Consider the following 12,231-nt stretch of genomic DNA (forward strand, 5'->3'; position numbering starts at 1 on the left):
TTGTGCTAACAACATTATAGCTAGACAGCCCACAAGCCCATCAGCTGAACTCTGACTTTGGTGCAGATATATGCAGCAACGGCACACACGCCATTTTGCTTCTCTTCAGCCACAAATTGTAATAGTGATCGGGTTTGCGAGTACTTTCAACCAAAACACTAAAATAGTGTTGTTAGCCAAGATATCGAGTCCTACCTAATATAAATATGGGTGCAAAATGTAGCACTTACGTGCTTATCACAAAGATTATATTTTTACACATTTGATTAAGTACAGGAAAACATATTCTAGAAAGCTTAAGTATCTATACACTAAGAAAGGACAAATCCCACTGCTAAACTTCATCCATGTTTAAAAGGTATATAAGGAGTGCGACCATTATGCATATCCAAGATGCAGTAACAAATATCATATCCAAATGAAGGCAATCCCAAACAGAACAGTCTAAACAACATCCTTAGTTTATATTCAATAGTAGGAATTTGCGAGCCTAACTACATATGTTCTTTGATTTCCGTGGACTCCGTTACGAGTCCAAATGAAGCATGTGGCATCAAGTTGGAAACTAGATCAGGTTCTTTATCACTGAAGACCTATAAACAAAAATAAACAAGTCAATTGGTCTCTTCAACAATTCTAACATGCCATAATTGCGAGCTATAAAATCTAGAGTAATGAATCCAATCAAACATATTATTTCTTTTTGGAAAGAACAAACAACCCTCTACAGATTCTGAGAAGAAACCCATACCATACTCAGAGTCTAAATGGCCTAAAATCATAAGGAAAAAAAAACCGGCACTCGTGCCGAGTTCAGAAGATTTTAGCCCTGACTGCCTGCAAGTTCCAACCTCTATCTTCCAAACTACAAGTACAAACAACATTCCCTTTTTAACATGCTATAGGGGATACTATGGCTAACATTTCTTGAGAAGAAACCATTAGCTAAAACCTGCATATGCGCACCGAAACTAGCCTCCAAAATGGTTGTCTGCGCAGTCAATATAAATGTTCGTTAACATTTTATCAAATATGCATTTCATAAGTTTATCAGAACTAAATCGATAAATGTTGTCGAAGATGGTCCAACTTTAGAAATTGAAAGTCTTATAGCTCCATCAAAGTCTCAGTTCATATCGTAAAGTCTAATACTACTTATACAAGTTGCATTGACAAATGGTATTGTTTGTAACCATGAGTAGCTCACGAGTTTTCGCAATGCGTACCTTTAGATGGAAAAATAAGTTAAGAAATGAATAGCACCCATGAGCAGTAGTCACCTAAAATTAACTTGGTACATACAGGCATATTAATTCCAGGCAACTAAAATATATCTGAATATCTGAACTTGGTTAATCTACTACCATCTCGCCATCATTTAAACATACAAATATCAGGTTCATAAAAATAGAAGTCTTGCCTTTAATTACTGCAAATTAATGGTCAAAATCCTGTGCACATTTCTGCTCGGAACTGCACTTCTGCAGAAATCAGGCCTTCCACATTTTGCGTTAATGTTCATATCTACTTTATTAATCGAAACATCGAGCCATTTTGATGCAATACAGATAGTACATGTACAGACATTTTTGTTAGGAAAGCATCACCTAGGTGCCAACCGATAGTTACAGTTTTACACTATTGATCTCTTATATAACATCCAACCAATGGTGCGCAGTGTCTTATTTGTGTACAAGAACTTGAAATCTTATATGTGTTACCTTCTCATTTATTCTCCCATGTTATAAGGTAATATTTAAAGTAGAAAATAGGGAAACACACTACATCCACATTACATTTAAGTACAAAGATACAAGTATTCTTATTAGAAAATGGGAGTTCTGCTTGGCAATATAATAGAACTAAAAGAAGTACCCGCATGTGATAGATTCACTAAACAAGGCTAGATTCTAAGACAAAGTTGCGTATAAAATCAGCAAGATTAGGAGTAATTCATGGCAAACTAAGCAAATGCTCTTTTGTAGTCACCCATATTACATTTACTAAGTCCGAGTCCGAAAGAACACGATGGATTAATAATTCATAAATGTAATTTCAAAAAAAGTAGAAAATACAGTAAGTACACATTGCATTTAAAACACTAATGGCGACTAACATTTTGGCGACCAACATTTTCTCAACTTATCTTTCCTAAGTCGTGGTCTAAACAGCAACACAACACAACATTTTTACCAAATGACATTGGAATTAAATTCAATCAATAACCCTGTTATGAGCATCACAGTATCTTTCTCACTTCCACTTCCCTAAAACACCATGATATGCATTTTAAGTTCATCCTAAGGCTAGTCATCTACATCCCAATCACATTAGCGAACTTTTAAAATTGTCTATTCACGGCGGCTCAGTTCACATACACACGAACATTAAAAATGAGTCCCCATAATGACCTCCATTACACGTGCCAACTTACTTAAAACATTTTATATGCATACATATTCATATAGAGAAAGTTGAGCGTACCACAATCAACAACAGAATTGATACTAGTACAGTCCAATAGTTGATGTACACTCTTTTGAACATATGACCATATTAGGAGTGGAAAAGTAGCAGTTAAGCTAATGGTGATGATGCTTACTTATCCAAATCAAATACCATAATAGTAAATGGAAAAGAGTTTTCAGTACAAACTGATAGTTAAGAATTGGTTGCGGGAATATCACAAACACCATATGTTTCAAACTAAATTTCTCCAGGTTAACATAAACAAGATGCAATACTAATGCAAACCCATTATTAGAAACGAAACTAATTGGTGCAGTAGAAGCAAACAGTGAGTTCAAAAATACATTACCAATTTCTCAACTACCAAGCAGCACCGCCGCCGCCACTAACCATCACCCCCAAATCAACCATTTAGTCTGATCTAAATATGCATCATATGTAATATCACAAACCCATCATTCCATAACAATCACATTGATTAATGCAGTGGAAATCATTTGTCTCAAATCAAATTGAAGAATAAAAATCCCTCTTCTCCACTTATAATCCAATCAACATGCATGAGCACCATCAACAACTAGGTGTGATTTACCCCCACAGGGCTTACTAATTTTCGTAATCTCGGTCATGTTCTCTAAATTTTGAGGGTTCGAGAGAAATCACCAAATAAAAGAAAAAAGGAAAAGGGAAAGAAGAAAAGAAAAATGAGAACTCCCCCTCAACTCGTTCTCTCCAATTTCTTTTTATTTCTTCTCTTAAAAAGATGACACATGTCTAACTGCATGTAGATCCCTCTAGGCACCCAAGTTTATGATTAGAGCCATTAGTTGCCCCTCTAAAATCTATATTTTGGATTTGGGCAGACTCATACTATGATGGAAGTATCCTAAATAATAATTCTTAAACACTGCCAATTGAAAATTTTATTATTTTTAACTCATATAATTTGAACCGAACCCGAGAAAATGGCACTGAGTGTCATAAAGAAAATAGTGTAGCTCTCCCATGTCTTTGAGAGGAAAGTGTTGTTGCAGTTGAAGAATTAGCTCCTTGCAGTAATCTTGAGAATTCCCAATGATGAGAATATCATCCGAATAGATAAGAATGATAGTTATTCTAGAGCCATTCCTTTGCACAAATAAGGAAGAGTCAGCTGCAGATAATTTGAAGTCATAAGAGAGTAAAACAGTCATCAGTTTCTCATACGAGGCTCTGGGTGCCTGTTTGAGGCCATAGATGGACTTATGAAGCTTACAAACATAATCTAGATGCTCTTCATCAATAAAGCCAGGAGGTTGTTGCATATAGACTTCCTCAGCTAAATCACCATGCAGAAATGCATTACTCACATCCAGTTGGGAAATAAACCAATTAAAGTTTACTGCAAGAGATAAAATAACCCTAATGGTTGTTGGTTTAGTTACATGGCTGAAGGTTTCTGTGTAATCAATTCCTTCTTGTTGATGAAACCCCTTAGCCACTAATCTAGATTTATGCTTAGCAATTGTACCATCTGGGTTTTGTTTGATCCTAAAAAATCATGTGCACCCTACAACATTCTGAGATGGATGTGGAGGGACTTTAGACCATGTACCAGCTAACTGTAATGCATTATATTCATCAGCAAGAGAGTGTCTCCAAGGAAGAGATTTTTGAGCTTGACTAACACAAGTTGGTACTATCAACCTCTGAGCTTGTAGTGAAGCAGATAGAGAGTATTTAATTGAGTAAACTTTGGGTTTAAAGATACCTGCTTTAGCTCTTGTGGTCATAGTATGAGTATTGGTGTCAGAATCTGCAGAGTTAAATATTGCTGGAGATGATAATGGTGGTACTGATGCAGTAGAAGGATACAATATAGAGTCAGCAGTAGCAGAATCACAAAGTGTAGATGCAGTAGGAGAAGAAGCAGTTGAATCACTTAATGTAGATGCAGGAGAAGTAGCAGCAGAATCACACAATGTAGAATCACCAGAAGTATCTTTAGGAGAACTGAAAATATTAGGGCCAGCTGAAGCAGTAAAATGTGATGATGTTGAGGAGTCCAATGATTTAAGTAGGAAAATGGCTTTTTGAAAAGTGACATGTCTTGAGACATAAACTTTGCCAGTTTTGACATCAAGACATCTGTAGCCTTTATGAGAATGGCTATATCCAATAAAAATGCAAGAGATGCTTCTTGGTTGAAGTTTGTTAGTAGTGTATGGTTTCATCCAAGGGAAGCAAAGACAGCCAAAGGCTCTTAAAAAATTATAATCTGGGACTTTCTGAAACAATACCTCATAAGGAGATTTAAAGCCAATGGACCTTGTAGGTAGTCTGTTGATGGTGTAATTGGCTGTAGAGAAAGCTTCCACCCAAAATTTATCTGAAAGTCCTGACTAAATGAGAAATGTTCTGCCTATATCCACTAAATGCATGTGTTTGGATTCATCCATTCCATTCTGCTCAGGTGTATGGGGACATGAAAGTTCATGATTGATACCACAATTAGCAAGAAAAGCAGTAAGTTCATTGTGCAAGAATTCCCCACCACCATCAGTTCTCACTGTAAGAATATGATGTTGAAGATGCTTCTCTACCTGAGTTTTAAACTGATAGAACACCTTTCTAAAATATGACTTTTCAAATAGAGGATAAATCCAACAAAATTTAGAAAAATCATCTATTATATTGACATAATATTTGTGTCCAGAAATGGATGTTACAGGACTAGGACCCCACAAATCAAAATGCAATAACTCCAAAGGTTTGGTACTGCAATGAGTAGACAATGTGAATGGTAATTTGTGGCTCCTTCCTAACTGACAATCACTACAGAATATAAGAGATTTGAGTATATTTGGTATGTTTAAAGTACTGCAAACAAGCTTCATAGTTTGATAAGATGGATGAGCAAGTCTCTTGTGCCAAATATCAGCGGAAGTAATTGGAACACCAGAGAGTGCTTTATTCATGGTAGAGTGATGTGTAAACTGCAGAGGATAAAGTCCATTATTATGAGGGCCTTGCAAAAGTGTCTTCCTAGTGAATAAGTCCTTCACAAGAAAGCCGGAAGAATCAAATGTTATGGAACAGTGATTATCTGAAGTAAACTTGTGGACTGATAGAAGATTTTGTGTAGCCTTTGGTACCAGAAGGATATTATTAAGCTTAAAAGTATGATTTGGAGTGGATTTTAAAGAAAAACCTATGTGAGTAATACTCATACCTTCTCCATTGGCATCTTGAATCTCTTCAATGCCCTCATAAGTAGTTGCAGCATGAAGCTCATATTCATCTGCAGTAATGTGATTGTTTACTCCTGTATCTGCATACCATGGATTGTTACCTGGAATGTTTGCATAGGCTAACATAGCACTAAAATGTTGAGGTGTATGATAGCTTTGATAAGAAAAGTTGAGTCTGTTGCTGCACTCCAAAGCACTGTGACCTTGTTTGCCACATATTTGAAAAAACAAAGGTAGATTTGTTGGAGATTAAAAACTTTGTGGAGGTATAACTGCAGTTGAGGTAGAAGAACAAATTGAAGGACCTTTTCCTAGTAAGGAGGGTGTAAAAGAACCACTTGAAGTACTGCCTGAATAAAAGTTAGGGAATCTTCCACCACCACTACCAAAACCATAACGACCACCAAAACCGTAACGACCACCACAACCAATAGATCGACCACCATATCCACGTACAGAAGGTCGAAAATGTGGCTGATTAGTAGCAGCAAACACTTGATGTGATGATTCAGCAGTAAAAGCTCTATTTGATGATTCAATAAACATTGATTTGTTTCTATCATTGATAACAAATTCTTCACTCAGAAGGTTATTATGAGGCTCCAAACTAGTGACAAGAGGATAACGATGACTCATAGAAGTTGCAAAAGGTATGTAATCTGACTTAAGTGCAGATAAAGTGACTACAACTAATTCTTTATCAGAGATAACCTCACCGGCAGCAGCAAGTTGATCAGAAATTGATTTGATTTCACTAATTAATGCAAGAATCGATTTGTCACCTTGTTTTAGTGCCAAGAGTTTTGTTCTGAGTTGAATTGTATGAGTTGAAGAAGATCTTGTGAATCTTTCTTCAATGCTGATCCATAATTGATGAGAGGTTTGAGATCCAGTGAAGTAGGTGATGATTGTATCAGAAATAGTTGAATGTAGCCACATGAGAATTGTAGCATCTTCATCGATCCAATCTGTGTAAAGAGAACTCTCAATTACATTCATTTCATTACGAGCATTGGTGAATTGAGGAGGACAAGGAGAAGAACCATCAAGAAATTTCATCAATTTGAATTTACGAATAACAGGAAGAACAAGATTTTCCCAGATGAGAAATTGGAATCTGTAAGTTTTAAAGAAACAAAATTGTGAAGTTGATGAAGTGAAACCCTAGTAATGGAGTTAGAGGTAGGATTTTCCATTGTAAGAGATGAAGATGCAGGAAATTCTTGAATCATACATGAATCAAAGATGAAGCGAAAGAGAAAGATCGAGAAACCTGAGAAAGAATAATCTTTCTCAGTCTGATACCATAGTATATCTAAAGAAATGAATGAATTTTGTTAATGGAAAATGCAGTTGCAGAACTAATGTTACAGAGAAGATTCTTACAACAAAGAAAGTAACTGAAGATATTTATTCTTCTAGAGTGGCGGTATGTGATAAGTGTTTGTTCACCCTATGAGAACAGTACACGTGTATAGCTGGGAATGGTGAATGCCATCTAAGAGATACTGCCAGCTAAGAGTTACTGTGACATTACAATGTTATTGTTACTGTTATTAGTAAGCAGTGGAAAAGGGCTATGATGGATGTTATTGATGGGGAATTTTGGTTGATGTTGACATTGGCTGAATTGTGAGAAATTACAGGAAGAACGTTGTTTATATCGAGTCAAATACAAGTAACTGATTTCAGCTATTGTAGGCAGATATATGAGGAAGAGATAAAACTATGTGGAGTGATTTTTACCAATCCAGGAAGGGTTTGAATCAATCATTAGAGATGGGTGTGTTGTGTACCAAATGGAGAGATGAATAAGGTCGATTTCCATTCTTTCAGGCATGAAGACAGGGTTGAATCCGAGCAGAAATTTGAGAAGAAGTCACGACAGTTGTGTATAAAAGGGAGCATAATCATCCAAGAGGGGTACGCCGGATTACCACTTTCCCTAGTTTCTTTTCTTTGGTTTTCTATCTAGGTATTGCTGTTAGTTTTCTTATTTGTTATTTTGGTGTTTTTCAATAGAAATATTTAATGGCTATCTACACAATAATGAGAAGTTAAACCCCTCTCTGCCAAGACAATAGGGGAAACTTAATGGGTTCAATGTTCTTAAGTTATCATCAATAAATAATTTTAATGCTTAATCCATTTCATCTTTGTTTGAATTGCTATTTTGTGTTGAGTGTCTATAAACTTCTTAGATTTTGTGTGATTTCCGGATACATTGGATGCTATGAAATCCCTGTGACATTTGTCAATTGGGTTTTGTATTTAGAACATAATATCAATCTTTATGTAATGGTATTTTTAGTTGCACTCAGAATTATTTATGTCATATCTTCCGGGTAGAACATATTACTATCAGTTTCTATTCGAGTTATATTTTGATGATATAGGAACTTGAATGCTATTAGGTGGAACCTAGAAGTCTTGGTAGATTTACATCAATTGTTATTTTTTACGATCATCTTCTGTTTTTTTCTCAATCACAACTCAATTACAAATCAACTTTACATTATTGCCTTGCTTGATAATTCTATCGAAACACCTACAATCTTTGTGGTTCGAACTCTCTTTCGACTATATTACACTTCTTTATCTTTGATACTCTGAAAAGAGTGATCAAATTTTGGCGCCGCTGCCGGGGATTGTTTAGTGTTCCTTATATCAAGTTTTGCATAGGTTTATTTTTAGAGTTTGCTGATTTTTGTTGCTTTGTAACAGGGAGTAAGATAGCTTTAAGGACTTGGCGACATTAGGAGCTGCTACGGGTGCAGGGAACAAATGGTGTTGCTTCAGTTGTGATTAGGCTGAAATCTTGCCGAAATCACAGCCATTTGGGTAACATTGTATTTGTTTCTTGTTTCTTTTGTGTATGCAATATTCTAGGTCTGATCATTTTAATCGACTGTGTAACTATCACCGTTTTGCTAATAGGGTATTGGAGAATCACCATAGTCATCCAATGGTAGGTGAAGCTGAGAGATTAGTGGCTGAGGCTGAAGCTGCTAGAATATCTGCTGAAGCCGCAGCCAATGCTAATGGACCTAGAACCCTTAGGTATTATTTGCAGCCGGAAAGGAAATCTACACCTTCTTGTATAGTTCTTCCGGCTAATGCTGGCAACGTATCGATAAAATATGGGCAGATACAAGCACTGCCTAAGTTTCATGGTTTGGACTCCGAGAGTCCATACATACATTTGAAAGAATTTGATGAGGTATGTGCTACTATGCCTTTTTCTGGTGCGAATCAAGATGTCATGAAACTGAAATTGTTTCATTTTCTTTAAAGGAGAAAGCCAAGACTTGGCTGCATTCTATGCGACCAAATACCATTAGGACATTGAATGAAATGACTAGGGAGTTTTTGAAAAGGTTTTTTCCAGTTCACAAAACCATCACTCTTCGCAAAAATATTATGAATTTTTCTCAAAAGGAAAATGAGTCGTTTTTCGAGTGTTGGGAGAGATTTAAAGACTTGCTATCTAACTGCCCTCATCATGGTTATGAAATTTGGAGAGTAATTAACTTCTTTTATGATGGTATGAATTCATATATGTGTCAGTTTGTCGAAATGATGTGTAATAGGCAATTTCTAAATAAGTCACCTGATGAAGCTTGGACTTACTTCGATTTGCTAGCAGAAAATTCCCAAATTGGGACACTTCAGGCACAGCGGATGGAAATAAGTCCAAACCTTTAGATAGTTCTAGGACTGGATCATATGTTGAATGAAGAACATGACTTGAATGCTAAGATTGCTAGTTTGAATAAGAAAATTGATGCGATTCAAAAACCAAATATAATTAAGGTAGCTGACCCGGTCGAACATGCTTGTGGTATTTGCGAAAGTCTGGAACACTACACTAAGGATCGTCCTACAATTCCCACATTTCAGGAAGTGTTACATGACCAAGCAAATTCCATGGATACTTATAAAAGACCATTTAGCTCCCCATATTCTAGAACATACAACCCAAATTGGCGAAACATCCTAATTTCAGTTGGAGGAATGGTCATACAATGAATGGTGTTAATGTTCCCCAAGGGTCTTCATCTAGTAACCCTTATATACCACCTCATAAGAATAATATTGAGGATACTTTACAAACTTTTATGCAGGGGCAGACACAGATAAATCAAAATGCTATGAAGACTTTAGATGAGTTGTAAACTAGCATAGTTAGAATTGAATCACGTCTTAATGTTAGGGAGAAAGGGACATTGCCTGCCCAAACTCAACCTAACCCCAAAGGACAGTTTGAAGTTAAAAATTCTAACTTGGAGCAAGCTAATATCGTCACGACTCTTAGAAGTGGTAAGGTTATTGAGACTCCGATGAAGGTGAACGAACCTGAGAAGTCTCTGAAGCTTAAGAGTGGTCACAGTGATACTCGAAATGAACAATCTGATATTGATAAAAAAATTCATGCTCCATTTCCTCATCGTTTATTGTCTACTAAACAATTGGCTGATAATAAGGATATCCTTGATGTTTTTCAGCAGGTGAACATCAACATACCACTCTTGAGTGTGATCAAGCAATTTCCAGCTTACGCCAAGTTCTTGAAGGATCTCTACACGGTCAAGAGGAACCACAATGTGTAGAAAAAGGCATTTCTCACAGAACATGTAAGTTCTATTCTTAAACACAATACTCCTCCCAAATGTATAAAGATCCGGGATGCCCTACTATTTCTTGTATAATAAGGGATTTCATGAACAAACAAGCACTTCTGGATTTGGGAGCTAGTGTAAACCTCCTACCGTTCTCGGTTTATGAGCAGTTGGGCTTAGGTGAATTAAAACTCACCTCAGTCACTCTACAACTTGCAGACAGATCCGTTAAAGTACCAAGAGGGGTAGTTGAGAATGTGTTAATTCAAATCGATAAATTTTACTATCCGGTGGATTTTATCGTTTTGGATACTCAACCTGTAGCTAATGCTAGTAAAGAAATACATGTCATCTTAGGTCGTCCTTTCCTTGCTACTGCAAATGCCTTAATTAATTGTCGAACTGGAATAATGAATCTTTCATTTGGAAATATGACTGTTAAGTTGAACATATTTGATGCATGTAAAGATCCAGGTGGTAAAGATGATATTCATGAAGTTAATATGATTGAAACATGTGTGCATGAAAAAACATCTCATCTAGAAGCTAAGGTTCCTTTAGAAGCTTGTCTTCCTAATCTATTGGATTTTGATGAGGATGGATACATTGAAGAAGTTAATTCTTCACTGAATTCATCCCTGTTGCTGGAAACGGATAAGTGGCAGTCTAGATGTGAGTCACACAAAATCAGTGAGACTGAGCCGTTGTCTCTACTAGTAGAATTCCTAAAACCTGACCTTAATCCCCTTCAGAGTGAACTGAATTATAATGTTTTAGGCCAAAATGAAGATGTTCAATTTTTCATACCATCTGAACTTAATGAGAAACAGAAGACAATGCGTTCACATGTTGTTAGGAAGCATATAAGTGCGCCCCAGAATAGAGTATTGTAGACATGAAAGGACTTGATCCTAGTATTTGCGCACATAGGAAGTCACAGCTCAATGAGCTTCATGGGATCAGAAATGAGGGTGATACAGACTGCAAATGTAAAATGAAATTTTTTTCTTGATAAGCATGCTATTAGGGAAATAGTTGAACCAGTTCTTTGCTACAGTTCTGGTTTGCATTTGTTTTCTGATAAGCTCAAGTCACGATGGAAAGACCCTTTAAATGTTAAAAATGAATTTCGTGGTGGTACTGTTGACATTCAAAATCCTAATGAAAACAACATCTTCAAGGTTAATGTGCAGCTTTTGAAGCCCTTTTTGGAACTTGTGAATCCAGAAGTCGATACCACGACTCTGGAGGATCCTTTTTATGCTTGATTGGCTATGTTTTGTAGATGTCTGGATGGAGACATAAAATTCAGTGCTTTAGGGAGACAACCCTCTTCTGATGTGTTTGTGGGTATCACAGCTAGAAGCCCTCACGAGACAGAACTCGTCCTCTTGTGCGAGTTTGAGGTTTAAAGGCTTGTTGCATGAGCTAAATGCAATCGAGCTGACCTACGACAGTGGTAAAATAATGTAGTTTTATTTTATTTTCTTTCTTTTCTTTATCATGAACAATATGTTTGTGCTTGGCTGATTACCCCTTTCCACCTTTGAACTGCTTTTAACCGCTGCCACATTGGGGACAACGTAGAAATTAGGTTGGGGGTGGGGTAAATTAAATCCATGTTTTTCTGTTTCTCTTTCATTGTTTGTTTGTTTGCTTGTACATTTTAATCCAAAAAAAAAACGAAGTGAAAATTTTACATGATAAGATCGGCTGTTTAGCGGTCTTTCTACACCACTGTTTAGTGGTTTGTCTAGTTGTTTAGCAGACATTTTTAGTCCAGCTGTTTAGTGGATTCGTCTAGCTGTTTAGCAGACAGTTCTCAATCATTGTTTAATGGTTCCGTCTAGCTGTTTAGCAGACGTCTCACCATATCCAACTGTGTAGCGGAATTGATTTTTTTCTTGTTTTGC

General features: G+C 36.4%; 1 protein-coding gene and 1 non-coding gene across 2 annotated transcripts; one reads left to right on the forward strand and one right to left on the reverse strand.

Moving 5' to 3' along the window:
- Window positions 1-9,104: 9,104 nt before the first annotated feature.
- LOC113300795 lies at window positions 9,105-9,208 on the reverse strand. Its single transcript, XR_003335922.1, has one exon. It is a non-coding gene; the product is annotated as a small nucleolar RNA R71 (small nucleolar RNA).
- A 1,160-nt stretch (window positions 9,209-10,368) lies between these two features.
- LOC113295658 lies at window positions 10,369-11,586 on the forward strand. Its single transcript, XM_026543988.1, has 2 exons — window positions 10,369-11,202; window positions 11,335-11,586. The coding sequence occupies exons 1-2, from the start codon at window positions 10,369-10,371 to the stop codon at window positions 11,584-11,586; spliced, it is 1,086 nt and encodes a 361-aa protein (XP_026399773.1).
- Window positions 11,587-12,231: the final 645 nt, after the last annotated feature.

Source organism: Papaver somniferum, chromosome 7 (genome assembly GCF_003573695.1).
Source record: "Papaver somniferum cultivar HN1 chromosome 7, ASM357369v1, whole genome shotgun sequence".
Classification (NCBI taxonomy): domain Eukaryota; kingdom Viridiplantae; phylum Streptophyta; class Magnoliopsida; order Ranunculales; family Papaveraceae; genus Papaver; species Papaver somniferum.